This window comes from Mus caroli, unplaced genomic scaffold (assembly GCF_978045245.1).
Source record: "Mus caroli unplaced genomic scaffold, Mus_caroli_1 scaffold_9, whole genome shotgun sequence".
Taxonomy (NCBI): Eukaryota; Metazoa; Chordata; class Mammalia; order Rodentia; family Muridae; genus Mus; species Mus caroli.
Genome location: NW_028227264.1, coordinates 89,261,783 through 89,289,058, shown reverse-complemented (window position 1 = coordinate 89,289,058; position 27,276 = coordinate 89,261,783). Strand labels below are relative to the sequence as shown.

General features: G+C 40.7%; 1 protein-coding gene across 4 annotated transcripts in view; it reads right to left on the bottom strand.

Annotated features, from left to right (window-relative positions):
* Positions 1–1,687: 1,687 nt before the first annotated feature.
* Positions 1,688–27,276, bottom strand: part of Bltp3b (bridge-like lipid transfer protein family member 3B) — a 76,583-nt gene continuing 50,994 nt past the window's right edge. For 2 of the 4 annotated variants that reach the window (XM_029482446.2, XM_029482445.2), the window contains 10 exons: positions 25,388–25,529; positions 17,995–18,188; positions 14,966–16,467; positions 14,393–14,565; positions 12,522–12,664; positions 11,407–11,557; positions 9,127–9,380; positions 8,715–8,823; positions 5,361–5,554; positions 1,688–3,636 (listed from right to left, as the gene is read on the bottom strand). In XM_029482446.2, coding sequence (XP_029338306.1) covers positions 3,520–3,636; positions 5,361–5,554; positions 8,715–8,823; positions 9,127–9,380; positions 11,407–11,557; positions 12,522–12,664; positions 14,393–14,565; positions 14,966–16,467; positions 17,995–18,188; positions 25,388–25,529 — 2,979 coding nt within the window. In that variant the 3' untranslated portion in view covers positions 1,688–3,519. Of the gene's footprint in view, positions 3,637–5,360; positions 5,555–8,714; positions 8,824–8,925; positions 9,381–11,406; positions 11,558–12,521; positions 12,665–14,392; positions 14,566–14,965; positions 16,468–17,994; positions 18,189–25,387; positions 25,530–27,276 lie in introns of those variants that run through there. The other 2 variants (XM_021173952.3, XR_015048449.1) reach the window with 2 other exon arrangements.

The following is a 27,276-nucleotide window of genomic DNA, read 5'->3' as shown; positions in this document are numbered from 1 at the left end:
TTATGAATTTCCCAGGCAAATGGTTGGACCTGGAGGGCATCATCCTGAGTGAGGTAACCCAATCACAAAAGAACTCAAATGAGCGCCGGGCGTGGTGGCGCACGCCTTTAATCCCAGCACTCGGGAGGCAGAGGCAGGCGGATTTCTGAGTTCGAGGCCAGCCTGGTCTACAAAGTGAGTTCCAGGACAGCCAGGGCTATACAGAGAAACCCTGTCTCGAAAAACCGAAAAACCAAAAAAAAAAAAAAAAAAAAAAAAAAAGAACTCAAATGATATGTTCTCACTGATAAGTGGATATTAGCCCAGAAACTTAGAATACCCAAGATATAAGATACAATTTGCAAAACACATGAAACTCAAGAAGCATGAAGACCAAAGTGTGGACACTTTGCCCCTTCTTAGAATTGGGAACAAAACACCCATGGAAGGAGTTACAGAGACAAAGTTTGGAGCTGAGACAAAAGGATGGACAATCTAGAGACTGCCATATCCAGGGATCCATCCCATAATCAGCCTCCAAACGCTGACACCATTGCATACACTAGCAAGAGTTTGCTGAAAGGACCCTGATATAGCTGTCTCTTGTGAGACAATGCTGGGGCCTAGCAAACACAGAAGTGGATGCTCACAGTCAGCTATTGGATGGATCACAGGGCCCCCAATGGAGGAGCTAGAGAAAGTATCCAAGGAGCTAAAGAGATCTGCAACCCTGTAGGTGCAACAACATTATGAACTAACCAGTACCCCGGAGCTCTTGACTCTAACTAACCAGTACCCCGGAGCTCTTGACTCTAGCTGCATATGTATCAAAAGATGGCCTAGTCGGCCATCACTGGGAAGAGAGGTCTATTGGTCATGCAAACTTTATATGCCCAGTACAGGGGAACATCAGGGACAAAAAGTGGAAGTGGGTGGGTAGGGGAGTGGGGGGGAGGGTATGGGGGACTTTTGGGATAGCATAGGAAATGTAAATGAGGAAAATACCTAATAAAAATATTTAAAAAGAAAAAAAAGGTTAAAAAAATTGTGCTATGTTTACTGTAGGTGTATTTCTTTTTTTTTTCTTATTCTACTAAATAGTATGAGATTAATTTAATGAAACAAAAACTGTCCCAGTATCTTTCAATTAGTGTGTATAATACACAATGACACCTACATCAACACACACACGTGTACACACACGCGTACACACACATGAGCTGAGTCAGTCGGGAAGAGCGTGTACTGCTTTTCCAGAAGATTCAGTCCCCAGTGCCATCAGGAAGCTGACAATTTCCTGCTAACTCCAGCCCCTTCTGGCTTCCACAGGCACAAACGCACACTCACATATACACAATCAAAAGTAAAAATGAAATCTTTCAAAATAAAAAGTCCTCTTTAAAGAAAAACAGGGAAGACAGTGACTCGTCCCTTTACCACTACCTTGACAAAGTCTGCAAACGGATGACTGTGCTGAGATAAAAACCTATAATCGTGCACTTTAAATCAAAGCCACATCACTAATTGTGGCTCTAGCCAACTTATTTTGAGCATCAAAGGTCTCTTTCCTCTCAAATTCCTAGCACCCCCATCACACCCACCTTCTGTGTTTGTGGGGGAATACGCGGGAATATTTTGGGAGATGTTTCCTTAATCGTAAACCACTATCAAAACAGTACTTTTATGAAGAAAAAAGAAAAAAAAAAACAATCGGACAAAGTATATGGAATGCTCAGCATATTATCATCTCTGTTGTTTATACGATTTCATGGGAAGGCCAAATACATCTTAAAGGAATAAGGAAAACATTCAGTGTCTAGTAACATTAAACAGTTTAACATTGTTCCATAGAAAGCTTGTATGTTTATGTAGAACAGGTCAGTCCTGAGAAACAGCGTCAGCTCAGAAGTTCATGTCCCATCGTCCTCCTCTGTGAGACTGCTCTTGCTGAATCCATACCAGACACCAACGGTTAGCAAGGTGTACATCCTGAAACTCTAATTAGACCTCCATACTTCATCTAAGGCTACATACAGCTTAGAGTAACAAAGTTTTCACATGGTGTTGAAAATACTCTGAGGTAATATAGTAACGATTTAATTTGTTCTTGGCTGTATGTTGGCTCCCAAACAGTTCCTGTTTTTTTCAAATGATGTCACCCGAAAAGAATGATGTGAAGAGGAGGGAGGCAAATACTGTTCACAATAAAATTTAAATCACTCCAACATGTGATGTAATGAAGGATGTGATTTCTGCCAAGTCCTCAGATACAGGGATGGCTGTAATTCCGGCCAACATGCAAAGCACCATGAGTGTCATAGCAAGGGCCAGGGTTCCCAAGTACCTTAAAGAAAGAACAGTCCAGCTGTCTCATGGCCTATCTGGATATAGTTCTATTGAGGAATGTGAAGTTTAAAATAGACACCACTTACTTTAATTCTATCAGAAATATACTGTCTTCAAAAACCTGTTTCTTAAAATACTCATGTACTTTATTTCATAATTAAGATTCTCTCATGGTGTTTTCAACCTTACCCCATAGAAAATAGATTTCAAAATTTACCAATGACTCATATATAAGACTGTGTGTATATGTGTGTGCACACACACATATATACACACATAGACACACATCACAGAAATCTAATCAAAACTGGCTTTATATATTCATATGAGCAAACACGTGTGTAATACGATGCTACAGGAATGGTATGAAATTGTTCTGCATGTGTGAAAAACAAATTCTCTGAAAACATTCTCCTTAAAGAGGAAAGATAAAGAATTATTAAAATAGTATTAATTAAAATTTTTATAGTTACAAATACTGCCAAATATCGCAAGATAACTTGCCTTTTTACTTCTAATGACACACATTTAATGGAATGTACAAGGAATGCTTTAAGTCACTTGCCCAGTGCCCTATATTTGTGCTTTGATTTTACACGAGTGCCTTACTGAAGCCTCCCCATCACTTAAGGTGACTTTCCTTTCACATTTTCAAGTTGCTTCATAAGTTCGATAGGGTCAAGAGTTTTCCATTTGTAAACTCAGTAATTATATAATTTATTAATCTGATTGGACTTTTTACAACAATTAAATAATTATAGATTAAGTACATAATTTTAATAACATCTAAAATGTAAGCCTACTTTTCTTTTACATTAGCCCTAAAAGTATCTTTTTTTTTTTGTAAATAATAGTAAATTATTAACAGAGAGAAATAAATTCAGCAATCTGCATGAGCACAACAGGTCTTCGTTTTTCTTGTAAAAAATGCTTTTGATGAGACACTGAAGTTAGGAACTGACATTTCTCATTAGGCATGTAACTGTGTTACAGTGTGCGCAGCCTTCACGGGGCCACCCAGCTGACTGTACCGCTTGCGCCCAAGGTTTCCTCGACAGGGTTTGGAACAGCTGCCACTTCACCACTCGCTTTATTTCATGTAAAGGAAAACTTCCCACTAACTGGTTACATCCTTCTGTTAAACCTAGCCGTCCTTCTCCAGCGCTCTAGCCCCCATTCTCACGGCTGCGGCAGCTACAGGCCCATCCTCTTCATTTGATGGAGAAGCTCATCTCTGGCCGAGTGAGCCTCCGCAAGCTCCATTTTAGCTTGAGCCAGTCTCTGCCTGAGACATTCGTTTTCCTCCATGAGCTGAAATGACATTTGTAAAACAAGAGGTTTTAATCACTTCCCGAAAATGCAACTATTTTATGTAGCATCACTTGGGATGGTAAACCACCCAGTGCTGGTGAGGGTCCACTTGAGCTGAAAACTGGGAAGCAATTACTATGAAAGTAACCGTGTTCCTACATTTTGACCCAGTAATTGAAAATACTAATTAACTTCTCAGTTCCAAATTTAACGTGATACTGTGTCACCGTACTACACTGGGGCCTCTGTGTCTTCAGATGCGCTGACCTTCCTTCTCTGTCATAAGCCTCCATCTTTCTGCCTATACCAGCCAGTTCTTTCAACTTGCCACCTCCCCACCCACTCCTCTTTCACCCCTCCTGGGACCCCTTCAGTTTTCAAATTTTATTAGATCTCACAGTCTCCCACTTTCTCTTTTACCTAAGTCACTCTCGTAGGTGACCTTTACTAGTCCCATGATACAACTAGCTCATAGACAAGAGACAGCCTGGCCCAGAACAACCCTCTCTTCGTCTTCAGACTCACGCTGTGAATACTCCAATGGGCATTTTCTTTCAGACAGTCAAAACTAGCTGGGCGTGGTGTCGCACGCCTTTAATCCTAGCACTCGGGAGTCAGAGGCAAGCAGATTTCTGATTTCGAGGCCAGCCTGGTCTACAAAGTGAGTTCCAGGATAGCCAGGGCTATACAGAGAAACCCTGTCTCAGAAAACAAAAAACAAAACAAAACAAAAAACCAAAAAACAAACAAATAAGCAAAAAAAAAAAAAACCCAGATGGTCAAAACTTTCTAAGACTTAATGCAGGTATTTTGCCATCTCAGAGCTACTGCATATGAGGATACAATAAAAACTAAGGGCAGTCTATATTTACAGAGATCAATTAGAGTGTTCAGTTTCTGTACCCAGTCAGAGTTGTCATCCAGCAAACCCTTCAACAGATCAATGAGTTCCTTCTACCACCCTACCACAGAGAATTAAAACTTGGCAGAACATTTTTTATCTATAATTTCAAATAATCAGAAGCAATTTGAATGTTAAAAAATGTCAAACAGGGCCAGTGCAGTCCCAGCACTTGGGAGGCAGAGGCAGGCAGATTTCTGAGTTCGAGGGCAGCCTGGTCTACAAAGTGAGTTCCAGGACAGCCAGGGATATACAGAGAAACCCTGTCTCGAAAAACAAACAAACAAAAACAAAAAACAACAACAAAAAAAGGAATGTCAAACAGAATGGTCAGAAATGCTAATACATCCACATCACATCATTCAGCCATTAAAATAAGCTTAAAGTAAATGTAATGATATGAAAAACACACAAGATAATGTTAAGCTAAACATAGTAAACTTTTTTTTTTTTTTTTTTTGGTCGTTCAGAGACAGGGTTTCTCTGTATAGCCCTGGCTGTCCTGGAACTCACTCTGTAGACCAGGTTGGCCTTGAACTCAGAAATCCGCCTGCCTCTGCCTCCCAAGTGCTGGGAGTAAAGGCATGCGCCACCACGGCCTGGCTGTAGTGAACATGATAAGGAATTGTTTAAGAATGAGTAAGGTTCTGGAAGGACAAAAACACTGAGAGAACTTCAAGAAAACAGAAGGAAATTGTTTTCTTATCTTGCTCCACATTAATAACTCTAGCATCTACGGCTTACACACGGCAAGGCTTTACTGACATACATTAGAGGTATTTAACTGTTAGTGTTTTAGAATTCAACCTACGTTTCCCCTTACCTGTTCCCTTGTAATGTCAACCGAGCACTCTAGAAAGGTGGCTGACTGTGAAGGCAAAGAAACCTCTGGGCTCGTCTGGGTGGCTTGGGTGACAGTGCTGTGCGTCCTCACGTCACACATCCCTCGGGTCCGCACTACTGAATCGCTGCTGGCACTGTCTTTGAAATCAGTCCCAGTGTTAAACAGGTGAGAATCTGAACAAACAAATAAAATGCTCAGATAACAACAATTCCAAGTCATCTGACCAATCTTTAGAGTTCTATTATGAAAAAGTAATTTTAAAATGAGAATGTAACTGTTAGTGTGAGGACAGGGGTTTGTGATAGAGAAATAGGGGAGACAAACACAGTAAAACCAAAAGCTTACTCTTTCAAAAGATCCCACAACAAGAACAACAACATGCCAAGAAATTGAAAAATAACATCAAGATGCTTGCAAACAGAGACATAACTAACCGTCCTGTCCAAAATATCAGTAAAGTGAATATACAGACCAACAGATAAAATATAAACTGCTCCCAGGCAAGTAGTATGAAATGCAGGATGTCTTACATTAAAAAATAAAAAGGAGAAATAATTGTCTATATCTACAGAGTAATAAGAGCCTTAGGCTAACTGCAAAGCTGTAGAAAAGGCACTTGAGGACTGGGCATGGTGGCACATGTCCTTATCCAGCACTTGGGAGGCAGAGGTGGATTGCCTCCACCTTGGGAAGGTGGGTGTCTGAGAGTTCTAGGACAGCCTGGTCTACATGTGAGTTCAAGGACAGTCAGGGATATATAGACTGCCTGGAAAAAAACAAAAAAGTACAAAGAAAAGAAGGCACTTGAAAAATCCTACACCTTACCATAATGAAAGTATAGAGACATTAGGAACAGGATGGGAACTCTCTCGGGTGGTAAAGGGTATAGGGAGACACCCCACACTTGTGTACTTAATGGTATCTTTTCCTCTTTGCCAAAATAACGAACAGGACAAGGATGTCTGTTCTCACAACCTCAATACTGCCCTAGAAGGTCTAAGCCATTGCAACTGGGCAGGGAAAGGAAATCAAGAGACCTCAGCTGAAGGGAAGGAGTGAGGCACTTACAGGTGATAGGATCACAAGAAAAGAGAAGGAATTAGAAAAAAGCAATTGAACGGCTGGAGAGGAGGCTCAGCAGTTCAGAGCACTATTACTCCTCCATAGGTCCTTGGTTCAATCCCCAGAATCCACACAGTACCTCACAACTGTCTATGGGATCTGATGCCCTCTTCTGGTGTGCAGATGCCCACGCAAACAAAACCTTGGTTTACATAAAATAAATACATCTAAGTAAATAAAGAAAGAAAGAATTGGAACTAGTAACTGTTCAGCAAAGGTGTAGAATTAAAAACAAATAGTAAGCCCGGCATGGTGGCGCACGCCTTTAATCCCAGCACTTGGGAGGCAGAGGTAGGCGGATCTCTGACCAGCCTGGTCTACAGAGTGAGTTCCAGAACAGCCAGGGCTATACAGAGAAATCCTGTCTTGTAAAACCAAAACCAAACCAAACCAAACCAAAAAAAAAAAAAAAAAAAAAAAACAACAAACCAAAACAGTAGCATGAAAAATAAACAATATTAATGTATCACTATATGGAAAGCCTTAAAATGAAATTTAGAAAACAAACCCATTTAAATGTTTTCAAAATTAGCACAAGCCCTGTGTTCATCTCCCCAGAACCACCAAACATATTTTTAGAGAAAAGAATACTTCAATTTAGAAAGATTGTAGCACATATTTTGAGCCAGGTGCAACCATAGCATGTCTGTAACCCAACCTTAGAGAGGCAGATGGGAGATTCCAAGTCCCAGGCTAGCCTGGGTTACAGAAGAATACAGGTAAAGCAGACTTCATAAAAATCAGATATGGCTGTGTTTAAACCTATGTAAGTTTTTAAGATTTGTTGTATTCTTATTTTATACATGAGTGTTTTGCCTGTGGAAGTCAGAAGAGGACATTAAGCCCTGTAGAGCTAGAGTGGGCTTACCCCTAGGGCCATGTTCTCTCTAGTCTCAGGTTCTTCGCCTCATTAACAGTACCAGGTATAGGCTCCAACTCATGCAATAGGCTTTAAATCCAATTAAATATTTGCTGGTTACTGCCATATCATTAATGCTACTACTATAACAAGGGGCATATCTTCTGAGAACGTCATTATTGTAATTCACAGGGTTTGCAGCTGGGTGAGACAGATATGTGTCCAGCACTCAGGTCATGTGTCCAGCACTCCAGCACTATGGATGCCACTAGGAGGGCTGAAGCTTTCAGTTGAGGACCAGTTCAAATTCTCCACTGTCTATGCCACAAATATGCAGTGTCTTCAGCAACAGATCTAACCTTCAAATTGTGGAAAGTAACCAAGCTGGTTATACTGTATGGGCAATATGCTGTATTATTTAGGTGGACAGTGGAACCCCATTGGCAAGAACTCAAGATGTAACCCATTTTGGGGATTTTATTTGGTAACACATTATGCCTAGCTGGGATACTGTCTTTCTCATCCTATGGTGACTATATGTAAACTCTTCACCTGTCTTTCAAGAAGCCTTTAGTATATGCTATCTCCACCCCAGACCCCTCCTCTAGCTTGACCTCCCATCCCCATTAACCCTCCCATCTAAGTTCTCCTTTATCCCTTCATAGCCTGGGAAGAACCACTCCTTCCCTTAGTCCCTGACCAGCTACCTAACTTCTGTGTGATTCTCAAACAAACCTTTGTATCCAGGGCATAAAAACTAGCATCCACATTCAGAAGATGCACGCAGGCTTCGTCTCCCTGGGCCTCCGTTACCTCACACAGGGTGTTTGTTTCTATCTCCATCCAATTCCCTGTGTATTTCATACTTTTATTTTTCTTAACAGCTAAACAGTTGTGTACTCCAAGTGTTCCTATGGGGGGGTGGAAGGCAAAGACAGAGAATTCTTGCCTTGCAGGCCAGGCAGCCTGAAGTACAATGTGATAAGGGACAGAGGCTCTGCCACAAACAAGATGGAAAGTGAGAATGATCCACTATCTGAGGTTTCCCTCTGACATTCACATGCTCACTACGGCATGAAGTATAGACACACACACACAGAGACAGAGACACAGAAACAGAGACAGAGGGAGAGACACATTTCATTCCAGACACATCTGCAGCACAGGTATGAAGCTAATTACTGCTGAATCACTGCAGAGTTTACACACAGATTCTGTAGACTAACATGGCAAAAGCATTCCTCAATCGTCCCTACTGAAAAGCCCCATACAGTACAATGAGACAAAAACAGCAGCACGTGACTGTGCCGCGCCGGCATGCCGGGTGCTCACTGGCGTCATTTTCAGGGTACCTCTGATGTGGAAAGACCCATCATCACTCCTCTCCACCACGAGATGATCAATATGCACAGTCACAGGGCTCGGCTGCAGGGACACTGTGCTGCCCCGGGGACTGTCATCCTACAGGGAAAGAGAAAATACTGTCATGTTCTTATAGAATTAAGTGAAAATACTGAAACAGTCAACTTGAAAGAACATGATGTTATAGATTTATATAAATACCTTTAGTTATTATGTCAGAAAAATTGTCTGTACTATTTTCCCTTTCTAAAAAGGATCTCTGTAGCATTCACTGTCAGTATTAGTCACTCCATTTCATAAAATCTGACAGACGACACAGTTTAGGAATACCATGATTTAGACACAAATCGAAGTGCAGAGAAGGTAATGTGAACATTTATGAAAAGTTAATTGCTAACGTACTTTCAAGTTTATCTTTGTGTTAGAAACTTGTATTTTCATTGGCATTACTGTTGCAACAGTTTCATCCTCCAGAAAGTGTTGAATATTCAAAAGGGAAGAGGTGAGGAACTCAGTAGTAAAGTTCTCAATGTGGCATTGGAGAAATCCATTTTTTTCTGCAAGCAGAGAGTGCACGACAGCACCTGGCCCACTTTCAAATCTCAAAGAAATCTCAGGCGAGGATTTAGGATGAATTATAGCTTTCTGGTCAGAACCTGAGAAACAAACATAAAAAATTGTAATTTTGTAACTAACACTACCAAAAAAGGATATTGCCACATATTATAGCAAAAAATTATTTCCATTATATATGGCATTATATGCCATTATATTATGTAAAAAATATCAAAGATACTGCATATTAAAGAAATCTATGAAACAGCTTTAATATTTACTAATTTAAATGACTACATTATAAACAAAATAAATCAAAAACACTATAATTTCACTTTTTCTCTGCAATTTTTAAATACACTACTGGCAACTTTTCTATATTTTCTACTTTTTCATAATAGGAGTATATTCATGATGAACTCTGATAGGATACACACTTCAGATTCAAATCCACGTGAGTACCTGGCCATGTCTATAAGAAGACAGCTAAGTGTGATGAAGTGAGCCTTACAAAGACTTTGCATCTCCCTCAGTAAATTAGGGTGTTAAACAATGTGAAAGTCTAAAGAAGACACATCATTGAAACATTCCCGAAGAATACTTAAAACTGAAATTACAGTAAAGAATATGTAATTCATATATAATTACATCTAATTATGGGTTGACCTTGTTCCAAGAAAGAATTTGAGTTGGTTGAGAATGGAGATAAACACCAACATAAAAAATAAATTTTTAAACTTCAACAGTCTTATACTATATCCAATGTAAAAGGATACTAGTAAAAGAAAACTGATAGCAATTATGTAGGAATAGAAACTAGTGGAATATTTTACTTCTTTATTTTATGCCAACTAATGTCACAATAAACAGAAGAAAACAAGTACACAGCACAGCAAGGAGACCCCACATCAGAAGGGCGAGACCGTAAAGACAAACTCTAGCGCCTTCTGTTTTCAGTCAGTCAAGACAAAGTATTTTGGTTACAAAGGCTAAAAAAGGCCTGGAGTCTTTTTTCAAATTTTCACTTACTCTTCTCTCACGAATACATCCTGACTGCAGTGCCCCCATTCTTCTCCTCCTCCCAGTTCCCCTCTCCACCTCCCCTTCCCCCAGATCCACTGCTCCTCCATTCTCCTTCAGAAAAGAGTCAGCCATCCTGAGGCTATCAACTGAACATGGCATGACAAGATACAGTAAGACTAGGCAAGGGGCTGGAGAGATGGCTCAGCTGTTAAGAGCACCAAGTGCTCTTCCAGACGTCCTGAGTTCAAATCTCAGCAACCACATGGTGGCTCACAACCATCCATAACGAGATCTGATGCCCTCTTCTGTAGTGTCTGAAGAGAGCTACAGGGTACTCACCACATACATAAAATAATTTAATAAAATCTTTAAAAAAGAACAACAATGGTTTGACTTTGATTCTAGTCTCTAGATGAGAGTTACAAAGTAGAGTGAAAAAAGAAGAAAAAGGGAAAGGAAAGACGACTACCCAGGTATTAAAAAAAAAAAAAGACTAGGCGCAACCCCTCATATCAAGGCTGGGTGAGGTACCCAGTAGGAAGAGTCAAAGACACCCCCACTCCCACTGTTAGGGTTCCCACAAAACCCCCAACTAAACAACCACTGCAAGTATGCAGCGGGCCTAGGACAGGCCCATGCAGGCTGTGATGGCCACACCCGTCTGTGTGAGCCCCTGTGAGCCCTGCTTGTTATGTTTCCTTCCACCTCCCAGGATAAGAAGTGACAGCGTAGCTGGGTGGTGGTGGCACGTGCCTTTAATCCCAGCACTTGGGAGGCAGAGGCAGGTGGATTTCTGAGTTCAAGGCCAGTCTGGTCTACAGAGTGAGTTCCAGGACAGCCAGAGCTATACAGAAAAACCCTGTCTCGAAAAAAACAAAAAAGAAAAAAAAAAAAAAAGAAGTGACAGCGTGCTTTCTGGTACTATGCCAAACTGTATTAATTTCTATATATTATCTATCATATAGAATTCTATACACACAGCAACAAAAAAAAATCACTGACATCTTATTCAATATGGTCTCCCTCCAGCTGAGTCATAATGACAAGGACAAGACTATTAGTGAGCCACGTATAGAACACAATCTGTGTGAAACATAACCTTACCAACTGGACGGTTACCAAGGTAATGCCGCAGACTGACGTTGCCTAACTGACTTGGCGTCACCTGGTTCACCTGCAGACAGACTTCTGTGTCTTCCCCTCGGATGTCAATTTCTCCATTAACACCAGTGATTCTAAACACCACGACTGACATCTGTCAATGGTGTATAAATACAGTTAATACTCCATGGAATTCCGAAAACAATTAAGGAAATAATTAGCAAATATTAACCTCAGCAAATACAGTTCTCACTTATCAGTCAAGCCACCCTTGGGGCCCGCAGAGCCTGGCTATTGCATTCTATAGCTTGAGCGTCTCTAGTTCAAAATTAGAAATGGACTACTTTCCACGGGTCAGGGCAATGCCATGAGTAAGAACCTCCATAGCCCCGAGTGGTTTCCCGAGACTCTCGGAACCTGTACAACGTTACCTAGAGGCTGTGTGCAAGCAAGCTAGGAAACATAATCCACTTTACGTTTAGAATCAAGTTCCATGTCCAAGATAACACACATGGACAATTCCCAAATCCACCAAATTCTTAAGTCCAAAACTACGTCTAGACTCAAGGATTTTGGACAAAGGATGTTCCGCCTTTGTAGCCGAGCTCCAGAGGCTTCTGTCCTCTGTCAATAAAGAGAAAGTATCTGCTTACAAAGACTAATACTGTGACATGTCCTTATGAAGGGATGGTCACTAAAAGGAGGATGTGTCTACATTTTTTTCATAAAGCTTCACTGTGTCGGCAAGGGTTAAAAGAAACCAGCATCCTGTCTATCTTGTCTGTAGGAGGACTCTTACTGTGAGGACTGGATGCCTTCTGAGCTGACAAACTTTAAAAAGTTTACATGAAAATAACTAAAATATCGGTCAAGATATAAATGGGAGAGGAGACAGAAAAAATGCACAGAACACTCCCCTCCTTTCTTCAATACAAACAGAACAGACTTCAACTGAAAAGCACAGGAATAGCTAAGCGGAAGGAACTGTCCACAGCAGAAGCCGCGCGCAGACCGTACAGCACATGAGTGGCCATCGTATAGATGGAGCTCCTCAGACATGCTTGCACGAAGCATAAGGGACAGGCGGCCTTTCTTCCCACAGAACCCTGGGCCGGTACCAGATCGTCGTGGTTCTCCTGCGTGCCCTCTGAGTTGGTGCTGACAGCGTCTGGAGAGGCTTCCCCACAAGTCTGCGTATTTGCACTTGTGTTCACACTCTCTGCTGGGCTCTGGCAACTTGTATTTGAGTTCCTTTTCATTGCTGAAATAACACACAGGTAAATTAATAAACGAAGATCTGTTTATACATGTTCCAGCAATGTTTATATTTATTGAAAAATGGACTAATGCTTTCAAGCAAAGCCTTGTTTAAATACCTCTAAGCAAACAGAGTCAAATTACGGTCTCTCAGCAAATGAGAAATGATTTCCTATAGTTAAATGCCAAAAATACTGTGCTGACTAGATTTATGTCAACTTGACACAAATTATAGTCATGTGAGAGGAGAAAAACCTCCCTCAGATCTGGCTGGGGACCAACCTATAGCTAATAGGAGGGGGCCCACGGCATTGTGGGTCATGCCACCCCTGGGCTGGTGGTCCTGGGTCCTGTATGAAAGCAGGTTGAGCAAGTCCTAAGAAACAAGCCAGTAAGCAGCACCATTCCATGGCCTCTGCATCAGCTCCTGCCTCCAGGTTCCTGCCTTGTGTGAGTTCCTGCCCTGACTTCCTCCAGGGGTGGTCTACAATCTGGACATGTGAGCCAGACCAACCCTTAGTCACCAACCTGCTCTTGGTCATGATGTTTCTTTACAGCAACAGAAACCCTAACTAAGTCAGATATTAAAGCCCTAATTGTAGTGAACTAACAGTGACAGTGATAATCAGAATGAATTGACAGGTAAACCTCCTCCTGCTGGGGGACACTGCTGTAATGCGGAAGTCCTGTCAGCCTCACATCTCCCCTCTCCACACACTGCACAGATCCAGTCTGAGTCCCTCTCTCTTCTCCCCACCCTACAGCAGCCCCAGTCACCTCTCACATGAACTGAATACCATGTGACTACTCTCCTCCCTCAAGCTATCTATGAGAAAAAGAATAAGGTCATTAAGTTTTGTATCTATCACAGATTAATATTGTAAAATGCCATAAAAGAACTAAAACTCGAATGAAGTCCAAGACACAAAAACTATACCCCCAACTCAGCTCCTCCTTTACTGCCATGTAACCAGCTGGCTTCTACCCCACGCCCCGCAGTGTGGGACGTTCTGTAAGTGGTTATCCCACCAGATATGGAGACAGAGAAGTGTATGTGGCGCCTGTTAACAGAACATTTCAGTCTTTCTCACAGTCCAGGGATAAGATGTCTATGATTTTTGCTAAACTGTACAGAAATAAAACAGCTCTCCAGGCCCAGAAGAAGCACTGTGAAACAGAGAAGCATTCACCACAGTGAAGAAAGTGAGACCTGGGAACAGCAAGGTGGCTCCGTGGGTAAAGGCCACCATGCCTGACAACTTGAGTTTGACACTCGGTGGAGGAAGAGGAACAACTCCTACAGGTTGCCCTCTGACCTCTACTCATGCCGTGGAACATGTGTGCTACCCTGCCCCCCACACACTCCCCTATAGACAGATGAATGTAATTTCTTGAAGAAGAACTAAAGGAGGGAAAAACGACATGTAGAAAAAGTAAACTGAGGTCAAATCATAAAGAGCATCTTCAAAACGGATCAAGTTTCTAAATTTTGCAGCCTTGACGCAATGAAGATTCCTGAGATTAAACTGGAAAATGACACGGTCAAATTCCAAGGGGTGACTCGCGGAGCCCTGCTAGCAAAAGGACAGCCACTAGCAAGTCACAGCTAGGAGGACGGGGCCGGACGTTGAGAACTGAGTCATTCTGTCTGTCCATTCGATGTCATTAATAAGCGTGGGGTACAACTTTAAGTACTTACATAGTACTTCTTGTAAGCAGTCCGTTCACTTACCCTTCCCCAGCAACACGTGGCTGTCGCTTCCATCGCTCTCTGCCTGCTCTTCCAATACCATGCTGTCCAGGGAAAGGGTATCCAGGGAGACCTGGGAGGCACTCCTTTTCATGTTCTTGTAGGAAACAGAGAGTGGAGCTGGGGAGGGTGGGCAACGTTCCTTAGATTTAGCACTGTCAGCAAACAAAATTAATGGAAAATTACCCCCGGTATAGAAAGGACTTCACCTTCCACTCTTAATAGCGCTGGGGAGAGGGAGGGCCCCTGGAATCCCAGAACTGCAGAGGCGGAGGCAAAAGGAGCACTGGAGTCCTAGCCCAGCCGGACCACAGCAAGACACGGGCTCGGCAAGGAAGCCAGCGTGTAGTAAAGGTAGCATCACATAGCATCCCCAAGCTAAGAAGTATACCAAGACATACAGGTAAGGGCTATCTCAGATTCTGAACACAGACTCTTAGTCCTGACAATGCCACACTTTGTCGTGAGGTTTTCTACTCCCAAACAAAACTAACAAATAAACAAGCCAAAGAAACAACAGAACTAAAACCACTTCCATTGCAACTGCACCATTACCTTAAAGACGTCTGGGATTTAGGTGCTCTGGCTGGGGGCGCCTCCTCTTTACTGCTCTCCGGGTTCTCAGAGAGGGAAGCTGCTTCAGGGAGGAAGTCTTCAGCTCTGAAGATGGAGTGTATGGTGTCAATTCCCTTACCAGTTACAGGGTTTGAAGGTGGGTTATGGTTGCCGTCATCATCCAGGGAAAGCCTAGTTGAGCCATGTCTGTAGTTTAAGACACTATCTGAGTCTGTGGAAGCCACATCCTTTGTGTGACTCCCTTCTGAGGTCATTTCTCCTGAGCCACTCTTGTGAGCAAGTCCACTACTTTCATCTTCACTTATTTTCCCTAAATGTTTATCTGATAAGTAGTCTAGAAAAGAAGTGCCTTTTTGCAGGTTTGTGTCACTGGCTGATTTGAAAAGCAACGGATCCTTTAAAGGGGCGTGGCTGAGGTCAACACTCATTGACCTGTTGTCTGACATGTGATTGAGAGTAGCATTTCTAATTCGATGTATACCAGTACTACCTTGTTTTCTCTTTGAAGACAAAAAACCCCCATTTTCTGCCGGCAGGAAGTCAGGAAGCAATGGGCTCCCACTTTCCGAAGCAGGAGAGCGCAGAGCACTCGTGGGATTCACTGGATGAAGCAGCAGGGCGAGCTCCGCACTGCGAAGTAAAACCCCAACGCAAACAGAAGTCTGGGAAGCAGGGCTTCCAGTCACAGCTTCCACATCCTTCCGCAAGGTATCCGAAAGCAGAACAAGAGACTCGTGCATGAAAAGCAGCAGCAGATATTGGTAGTGATTGATCTGCATACTGACATGTTTATGAACACGGACCAAGACATGAACATCCGCATCTGAAGAGGAAGAGGAAAACCTTAAAAATGTGTCTGACGAAGGTCTCTGGCCGCCATTTGTCAGAGGCTCAGACTCTGTACTGTAATACTCCTTCAGGAGTTTCTTCCTCTTCATTCGGCCAGCCAGATCACTGGACTCACTTTGTGAGGTATTAAGCGTCACTTGATCACAAGTCTGGAACTCCTTCTGTAGCTCTGCGTATCTTGTTGGCTGGCAAATCCAGATAGACAGAGGGAAAGCATCTACAAAGCTTACTGGCCGCCCCTTCCCGCTTTTCATCCCTTCATAGTCTATCCAAAACTGGGAGAAGTACACCGCCCACACATCGGTGGCAGCAGACGTTTTAAGAGTGTTTTTATTCAATTTGGGGAAAATATTCCCTTTATAAACCTCATGCATTTTGGTATCTTGTTCGTGGGCATGTCTCTGGAAGATGGGATGTAGAAGATTAAAACTGTCACAGGATTTGGGGAATCTAGTATAAGTTTTGCTAAAAAAGTCACACTCTTTAAAGTCTTGACACAAAGCTTCGAGATCAGAATGGCGGCAGTTCGGACAGTGCCTCGTGTTGGTGGCTATCATTTCAGAGCTCTGAATAGACATCGTGTGAGGCTGATCTTGATGGCAGCCTGCCTTCACTTCAGAAGGAATGACAAACTGGAAAGGGGAAAAATTGAGTTCAGTTTACAAATCCCTACATCATGAAAAATACAAAAGACTTGGTATTATTTTTATTGTTTTAAAGATTTATTTATTATATGTGAGTACACTGTCACTGTCTTCAGAACACACCAGAAGAGGGCATCAGATCCCACTACAGATGGTTGTGAGCCACCGTGTAGTTGCTGGGATTTGAACTCAGGACCCCTGGAAGAGCAGTCAGTGCTCTTAACCACTGAGCCATCTCTTACTTACTAAATGTTTGAGTACACAAAAGAAAAGCACTAAGTGTGAAGAAGCGATATCTGATAGTTTTGTTAAGCTATTTTTAAGCCCAAGTGTTCTAGGAGACTGAAAGAATGACAGCAACTGCACAGACAGATGTCACCCTACTTGGTGTTCCAGGCTGCATGAGAGCACACAGCTGTATCGTAGCACTCTGGAGAACAGGCAGGGTATGCTGAGACAGTGAGACTAAGGCAGACTTACTGACATAGTTCTCAAGAGGGAACTGAATATACTCTGTCAGTGTTCCTAGCAAAGAGTCCAAAGTGGTTTCTGGGTACTGCTCATGCCCAGAAAATATAATGATCATTGTTTAGTTCTGTCTCAAGCACTATTAAACAACATGTTCCTTTATGCTAAGTTGAGAAGATTTTTTCCTTATATGCTAGGAAATGTGGAATATTAGCTGCACAATGTTTTATAAAAGAGGCTACAACACATAATCTATCAACAACGGACCCTTCAGTAAATTGTCTGTTATGTCCACATCTTATTCTTTTTAGTGTGTTGTCCTTTAATCTTTCCCCTTTAAAAACCTAAGATTGTATACAGATTAGATTAGTGACTACTTACTTACAAAGCAAGTTTTGTTAACTTTAGACACTAATAATTGAATAATATGAACAAATGCAACTCATACACTTTAAAAACTTTGCTGTACACTTAACCTTTTCTAGAAGAAAAAAAAATGTATAAACCCTATAACAGGAACAAAAAGGACTAAAGAGTTTTAAAACCTGCTTATGTGACAGTGACTTGTTTATTATTTGCTGTCACAGGAAGTTTGTGGAAGTCAGAGGACAACTTGCAGGAGTCAGTTTTCCTCCCATAATGTGGGACCTGGGGACTAAGGTCAGGTAATCAGGCTGACAAGCCCCTTTTTACCCGCTGCACCATCTCACTAAAGATTTACATTTTACTGCTATCTCTTACTTTCAAAGGAATAGAAGTCAGAAAAAAATTAAAATCATAAATACACAAAAGTAGAGGAAACACTCTCTTAGATTTCCTATAGCTGAGAATCAAAATTCAATCTTAAATTTCACCATGAAATTAAGATTATAATTAAGCTTACTCACGTCTGAACAGCATGTTATATCCCGGGATTATAACAATTAGTCAGTTTTATATCTATAAAAAATGGCTTTGCTCTCAGCTGGGTGTGGTGGACATGTCTTTAAACCCAGGAGGCAGAGGCACAATACCTTTAGCATGAAGCCCCACTTGTTTCCACAATACCTTTAGCATTAAGCCGTCAACTCGGATGTCAACATGCTCATCGGATTTTGAGCTGTCATTCAACTTGTACACAGCCATGAACTGATTAAGACTTTGTTTTAAATCCAGCAGAAACTGGTTTAACCACAGAATGCTCCTTTCATCTACAGTAAACTGTAGAGCATTCAGCTGGCTATATAGGTTGGGAGATGGAACTGTGGAGAAAAAAAAGAAAAGTGTTAAGCTCCCTCAGTGAACAGACAGCTATGTTTCCATAGAAAAGATAGCCTTAACAAGTAATATTTCTCCTTAATCAATATCACACATGAAGCTACATATGTGACTAACAGCAAATATAGACATAAGACATTTTTCTATGCTTCACTAACTGAAAAAAACATAATGTAAATAAAATGCATAAACAGGGAGTCCTGTTAGATTCACAGTGAAGCAGAGTAATAAAACATCACCCTCTTAAAGCACGGTGTCGAAATCATGGCCTGCCTGTAAAGCCTATCTGCCTGTCTATCTATCTATCTATCTATCTACCTACCTACCTATCTACCTACCTACCTATCTACCTACCTACCTATCTACCTACCTACCTATCTACCTATCTGCATCACACTCTGTGTCCTATAAAGAGGTATGCTGGGCAGAAAGCCCAAGAGGAGAGAGCATACACAGCCCACTCTCCTCTTTAACAAAGGCCTAGAACAGAGCTTTCAAGTACAGCAGTAACTGAAATGTCTCAGATAATCCATTATTATACACTCGGTTTCCTCCCACTAAACTAATGCTGATAATTACAAGTTGTGTCTCTTCTGAAACCGCAAGTATATTAATCATAAAAACTACAGGGTTCAGAACAGCTTGATGAGGTCTTTATTCTACAAGACTAAGAATCCTGAGAAAGGACCCCAATTTTCCAGTAATACTTGATACACCAAGTGAAGCGTCCTACAGTTTCTGATAACTATGGATATTTTTTCAGTGTATTGGTACTGCCTCCTACAGAACCAACTCATGTTTTTAATTGAATACATATAGGCTTGGTTTTTTTTCTCCTTAAGCCCCTTTTTTTCTAGAAATGAGGTCTTCTCTACCATGCCTCTCCACCATGATGTTCTGCACTCCCAAAGCCTAAGGCCAACGCAGTAGGCAGAGGACGGATGGGCTGAAACCTCTGCTACTGCCCCTAAGTCATCCCCGTCCGGAGCTGAAGGCCCTGTGGCTAGAAGAACTTGAAAGACAGAAGGAGTAGACAGTGAGATGATTCACTGGGGCCTTGAGGATGATAAAGACAGGACACAGGTGGACAGGCATGGTTACTGGTCCAAGGATAAACCATAAGAACAGAACGTACTGCATGAAAGTAAAATGTGGGCTGAGCGAGCAAGTTTCTTCTTCAGTCCAACTGAAATTTAGTAGGAATGGAATAAGCCGTTCTGGGGGGGTGGGGGTGGATGGCCAGTGCACATCATTGTTAACAAAATAGCAAAAGTGACAGAGCATTAAGTTTAGATGCAGTAACTAAGACATCCCAAAGAAAACCCAAAGCTTCTACAGCCACCAGCACAGGCATACTTCATTTTAATGATCTAAACTTGTCTAAGATCAACAACCTTCTATGCATATAAAAATGTCTTGATTATTAGGTAAACATGCCTAGGACATTTGTAAGGACACAGTAACTATACGCATATGTTTTCAGGTGCTAAGAGGGAACACTGTACAGTGCTTCCCTGTTATGAAGGCCTTGAACACTAACCTGAAGTACATGAAACTACATTCAGGTTCACAGAATGAAAACAAGGCAAGCAGTGTAAAGAGATAAAAACTCTGAATGTTTCTGAAAAGTATAGTCTTAAGAAGTTGAGACAAAGATGCTGTGCTTTCTCCATCCTGGAGCTTCAGTGAAACTTTCTAAAGCAGCGGGCACAGTGAACACTGCCATGGGCTATGTTAGGTCTTCAAGTGTTATGGATGCTGACCACTAGAAGCAGTAAAAATAGGCTGAAGATCATTTTGGAGTCTGTATTAAAAGTAAAACATCTGGACCATTGTTTTACTTTTTACACGCTTTTAATCCCAGCACTGGGGGCAGAAGCAGGAGGATCTCTGTGAGTTCAAAGGCCAGCCTGGTCTATAGAGTGAGTTCCAGAACACCAGGAATACACAGATGCTATATCCAAAAAATAAAAATAAAAATAAGTAAGTAAAGCAAGAAAATAGGTGTATGAGGTGCATGGATATATAATTTTGAGATTAGAGTCAATATTGACAATGTTATTAAAAAAGAATATATACATAGAATTTCAGATCAAATTAGGAAAAAGAAATCCCAAAATATAGAAAACCAGAATATTGCACAGGATGATCTACGTTTGACTTTGGGTACCTGCACCCATCTCTTCATTCCATTCATAAAAGCAAAAAAGCTTACTATGTCAAATGGGCTACGGAGATGAGTGAGCTGCTCTTTCAGAGGACCTGGACTTGACTCCAAGTCCCCATGTGACAGCTCACAACCATCTGTAACTCCAGTTCCAGGGCATCTGATACCCTCTTCTGGCTTCACTGCATACTATATGCAGGTGGGGCACAGACATACATGCAGACAAAACATTCATATATATAAAATTATTATTTTTAAATAAGTAAATCAGCATTAAAGAAAACAGGCAAAGTCTTGCAAACATGAAGACTTGAGTTCTTAGAATTCTGTAACAAAAGCTAGGTATGCCACCTATAATCCCAGAATAGGGAGGTAGACAGAGGCAGGATTCCCTGCGATAGACCAGTCAGCCAGCCTGCGTAACATACTTAGTAAGCTGGAAACATCTTGTCTCAAAAAACAAACTGTCAAGCATGGTGGCACATGCCCTTAGTCACAGCATTTAGGCAACAGAGATAGGTAGATCTCAGAGTTCAAGGCCAGCTTGGTCTACACAGAAAGTGTCAGGCTAGACTGGTCTACAAAGTAAGAGTACCAGGATAGGCCAGACTAAATAGTAAGACCCTATCTAAAAAAGGCCAAAGCAAAAACAAAGCAGACAGACAAACAAAACACTCAAAGTGGACAGTTCATAAAGAATGACATTGGAGCTGGGCATGGTGGTGGACGCCTTTAATCCCAGGGCTTGGGAGGCAGAGACAGGTGGATTTCTGAGTTCGAGGCCAGCCTGGTCTACAGAGTGAGTTCCAGGACAGTCAGGGCAATACAGACAAACCCTGTCTCAAAAAACCAAAAAAAAAAAAAAAGAAAAAAAAGAAAAAGAAAAAAAAGAATGACTTCAGAGGGGACACAAACTCTACAGATAGCCCCATTAATACCCAGAGGCAGCTCTACTCCCAGGCGCTCCAACATGCCCAGGATAAGAGGTGAGGAGGACACAATATCTGTCCCCAACACCAGGAGTAAGTGGGACAGGTGGGCCCCAGGCATGAATGAACTCTGCCAGACCAGTGGCACAAGTTCCTTCTGGTCTGTCTGGGTCGGCGCCCTGAGCAGACCTAGGGCACAAACTCTGCAGCCAGCCCCACAACACCCAGAGGCAGCTCCACTCCCAGGCTCTCTAACATGCCCAGGATCAGAGGATCCCAGGATCCCAGGATCTTGATCTCACCAGGATCTCAAGGTCCCAAAGGCAGCTTGACTCCCAGGAGCTGGAACACACCCAGGATCTCAGGATCACAGGATCCCAGAATCATAGGATCAGAGAAAAAGCTTGACTCTGAGGAGTTCTGACACAACCAAGATCACAGGAAGGACAGGCTCCAGTCAGACATAGCCAGGGCAGGTAGCACTAGAGATAACCAGATGGTGGGAGGCAAGCATAAGAACATAAGCAACAGAAACCAACATTACTTGGCATCAGAACCCAATTATCCCACCATAGCAAGTTCTGGATACCCCAACACACAAAAAGCAAGATTCAGACCTAAAATCACTTCTCATGATGATGATAGCGAACATTAAGAAGGACATAAATAATTTCCTTAAAGAAATACAGGAGAACATAGGTAAAGAGCTAGAAGTCCTTAAAGAGGAAACACAAAAATCCCTTAAAGAGTTATAGGAAAAGAATCAAACAGGCGAAGGAAAGGAACAAAACCATCCAGGATCTAAAACTGGAACTAGAAACAATAAAGAAATCACAAAGGGAGACAACCCTGGAGATAGAAAACCTAGGAAAGAGATCAGGAGTCATAGATGCAAGCATCACCAACAGAATACAAGAGATAGAAGAGAAAATCTCAGGTGCAGAAGATACCATAAATACACTGACACAGCAGTGAAAGAAAATGTGAAAAGCAAAAAACTCCTAACCTAAAACATCCAGGAAATCCAGGACACAATGAGAAGACCAAACCTAAGGATAATAGTTATAGAAGAGAGTGAAGATTTCCAACTTAGAGGGCCAGTAAATATCTTCAACAAAATTATAGAAGAAAACTTCCCTAACCTAAAGAAAGAGATGCCCATGAACATATAAGAAGCCTACAGAACTCCAAATAGACTCAACCAGAAAAGAAATTACTCCTGTCACATAATAATCAAAACACCAAATGCACTAGACAAAGGAAGAATTTTAAAAGCAGTAACGGAAAAAGGTCAAGTAACATATAAAGGCGGGCCTATCAGAATTACAGCAGACTTCTCACCAGAAACTGTGAAAGCCAGAAGATCCTGGGCAGATGTCATACAGACCCTAAGAGAACACAAATGACAACCCGGGCTACTATACCCAGCCAAACTCTCAATCACCATAGACAGAGAAAACAAGATATTCCATGACAAAACCAAATTTACACAATATCTTTCCACCAATCTAGCCCTACGGAGGATAATAGATGGGAAACACCAACACAAGGAGTGAAACTACACCCTAGAAGAAGCAAGAAAATCATCTTTCCACAAACCCACACAAACATAATTCCACCTCTAACAAGAAAATTAACAGGAAGTAACAATTACTTTTCCTTAATATCTATTAATATGAAAATTAATATTACCAACATACCCTTATCTATTGAAATTCAAAAATATGAGGAATTAGAAATTTGTCAGCTGTCATCCCATGGTCTCTCTAATTTGGTAATGGGAGAAATACTGTACAATCCATATACACTTTCTGCTTGTTTGTACATGACAGTGTCTTGCTGTGTACCACATAATGGTCTTGAAATCATGCTTCTCCTATCTCAGCCTCTATTAGTAGGATTGTTTATTTGATGTTTTTACACTATACTATGGTTTTCAGAGCAGCTTACATACTTCAAAATTATTTATACAACCAAAAGAAATGTAGACAATTAATTTGAGTGGTGGCTTGTAAGAGAACAGCAAAGAGTGAGACTGAAGACTTTGCTTGACACTTATAATTATTGTATCAATTTTGAAGAAGAGGACTTTATACGTTACTCTTATTCTGAGATGAATGCTTTTCAATATCATCACAGTCAATGAACCAGAATCTTACCCTCACCTAACTTCTGTGCCACCCTCCAAGCAGAACCATTCTTCATTGAAACAGTTGATGAATGACTTCAGGGGTAGACCATCTTAATACACACATCATTTCTTAAATGAATGTACCCTGTTCCCTGTGGGCTGAGAATGATGACAATCACTCAAGTCAAATAGCTTTGACCATAGCAGGAAATCTGTATCCAAAAACCGTGCTTACAATTCATTCCTTAGCATAGCAGAACTGTTAACTCTTAGCTTATCTACTATGGAGGTAAAATCCTTTGGTGGGGGCTGGTGTGATGGCTCAGTGGTTAAGAGAACTGACTGCTCTTCCGAAGGTCCTGAGTTCAAATCCCACAACCACATGGTGGCTCACAACCACGTGTAATGAGATCTGATGTCCTCTTTTGGTGTGTCTGAAAACAGCTACAGTGTACTTACATATAAATAGTAAATAAATCTTTTAAAAAAAAAAGATTAAAAGAAAATCCATTAGTGATGTGAGGGACATTCAAGTACAGCCTTATTACAGTGAACAGCAATGTCCAAAAACTGTTCTTATTTTGTGTCTGTACCACAGTAAGAGCCAAAATTTTAAGCACTACTAAAAACAAAGCAAACAAACAGAAGACTTTATCTTATTTATGATCATTTAAAAAAAACCTAATAGTGATATATTATTTTAAAATATCATAAGCTAATATATTTAGAGTTGTTTAAAATTTATATTGAGAAAATGTATTTTCAGTATTGCTGTAGACAAGTATCTACATAAGACCATTCAATTGATTGTTGTTTTATATCAAACAACTTTTATAATACTCATTTTTATTATTACAATATTTTACAAATTTTAAAGAATATGATAAAAAATGAAAGGTATTACAGGTTTTTGGGGGGGCTCACAGGGAGGAGTTGGGGTATAAAAGGGAAGGAAGAATGTAAGAATGTGATATAAGTCTATTTAATCAAAATATGTTTTTAAATGTTAACAAATTCAGATAAATTGCAATTATGTTTTTTTTCTCACCATAATGCAATAAAACTTAAATCAAAGGAAAAAAAATAAAAACAAAAAAAAGAATGACGTCAACTTGAAGTTGGTCTCTGACCTCCATTCACACTAACATCTGTGACCTGCATGTGTGCACACGCGCACACACACAAAAACACACATATGCATGCATGAGCACATATGAAGATTACAATATAAAGGAAGACTTCATTTCAAATAAAATAAAACAAAGGGGCATAATTTTAATATTCAAAGAAACAAATGTACAATCATTTTAACTTTAAGAAGCCAAAATAGCCTATAATAGTCAAGAAAAATTCTTTATAGCTAAAAGAAGCTTCAATTATTCCATTTTTAATAAAATGGATTTTTATATATCTGACTTTGCCAATGGAATTTTATAAAAGAAAATGACCACTCTCTACATAACATTCATTCATACTTCATTTAACAAATAGCTAGTAAGCACAAAAAAAGCAGGATAAAAGCATAAACTGCAAATATAAAATCAATCACAAATGCCACAAGATTCCTGCCATCAAAGATGCCACAGTGGAAGGAAGAAGGAGGTACAAACAACTATTAACAATGTGCACAAGTGTAAGGAACAAAGGTGTGCATAGGAAATGGGTGTCATAAACACAGCGATAAGAGTACACTTTCTGGCCGGGCAGTGGTGGCACCTGCCTTTAATCCCAGCATTTGGGAAACAGAGGCAGGCGGATTTCTGAGTTCGAGGCCAGCCTGGTCTACAGAGTGAGTTCCAGGACAGCCAGGGCTACACAGAGAAATCCTGTCTTGGGAAAAAAAAAAAAAAAAAGAAAGAAAAGAAAAGAACATTTTCCTACATAAATTAATAATACCTAAAATATTCATCAAAAAATCCAATACTGAACAAACAATGACAAAGTGAACTCTCTTACTTGGAAAATCCTTCCCATCTGGATAGTAATATTCTGTGAATTCTATATAGATAGCTGACATTTCTTGTGGAAGATACAGAGATTTTTTGTTGCAGGAAATCATACTTTTAGGGGAAGATCGACATTGTTCTGCTGTAGAGACCTGAGAAAACAAGTTTGCTTAAATACCGAAAAAAAAACTTGCCAAAGAATTTCTGCAACCTACATAGCCATCACTTCCAAGCTCTTACAATCACCTCTGGGCCAGCAAGAGGGCCGTGTGGGTAAACGTACTTGCTGCCAGGCCTGCTGGCCTGAGTTCAGCGCTGAAAGTCACATGGGGAATGAAGAAGACTGTCTCCTACAAGCTGTCCTCCGACTTCTACATAAATGCTGTGTTGTGGGCAGGGGTGTGGGTGTCAGTGACACACTAAATATATAAATAAATGTATAAAAAGAATACCCAAAATGAAATATCCATGAGCCATTCAGAAAACTCTATAGCCAACTGGATCTTTATCAACTAAAAACTCAACTTTTACACTACTTCAGTAAACTTGCTATCTTGAGTCTTTAAAATGGCAGGGAAACAGTAATAAGTGTCTACTTTTAGTTAGTGTAGATAAGTAAGTGGTAGAGTCAGGACACAGATTGGAATCAAAGTCAGACTGTTTCTCAGTCTCTACTTTATAATTCTCTATTAATATGAAAGAGATGTAGAGTGTGTGATACAGAAAAGAACTGCCAGAGAGATGGTGGTGGCAGTCACACACTGTGAATGTATCTAATGTCAACAAATAGTAATTTTAAAGTAATTATAATGGAAAATTGTGTCAATTTTATAGAAACAATTGATGTAAAACATAGTATAATATAAATAGTTCACTCAAAGTCATTTGATCTCTTAATTGTTTTCCATGAAGACTATTATTTTTAAGGTCCTGGTTTTATTTAGATGTATACATAAAATATAAATATATTTTAAGCTATTTTTGTCAAATGGCTCATTTGTAATTAAGTTAGAGTAATGTATGCATACTGGGCTGGGGATGTAACTCAGTTGGCAGAGCGCTCACTTAGCATATACAGACCTCTGAGTTCAATCTCCAGCTGGTTACTGCACAACCCAGGCATGGTGGCACAGGCCTGCCATCCAGGATTTTAAAGATTGAGGCAGGAGAAAAGGAAGTTCAAGGTCAAGCAGAGCTACAAGGCTTACACACCTGAGAGCCACTATAGCAAAAAGAGTGCACTACTTCTCAACTAGGGAAGCTTTATCAATGTAAGTTAGTAGGGTTAGAAATTGCTTTAACTGTCTCTTTGTTCAACAAATGTCTATATTCCCTTTCTACTATTATTATTCCTCTGTGTGTGTGTGTGTGTGTGTGTGTGTGTGTGTGTGTGTGTGTAGCTGTGCAAGCCATGGTACACATACATGTGGCAGTTAGAGGACACTTTCTAGAGTCAGTTCTCTCATTCTGTCATGTGGGTCCCATGGATCAAACTGAGGCTTAGAAACAGACACCTTAACCCGCTCAGCCATCGTGCAGACTCCACATGTATCTATTTCTTGTATGAAGCATTAGTAGAATATTTTTTCTTTTGATAACGTTTCTTCTTGAAATAATCGTTTTCTGGTTACTTGTACAAAAAGATTTAAGGGAATTTACATTGGATAATTTAAAACCCCTCTGCACATTAAAGGAACAAATCCTTCTTAATATTGTCAGCTTAATAAACAAAAGCATATTCATATTTTTAATTGTTAAAGTTATTAAAATTATGATGAGAATATCACTACTTTCTGTCATTTTTTACTTTTGTGGCTTTTCAAGTGTTTCTAATAAAGAGTTTCTTCAGCACTCTATGAAGAATAATTTGAAAGAATGAGTAACTGCCCTCCACCACTT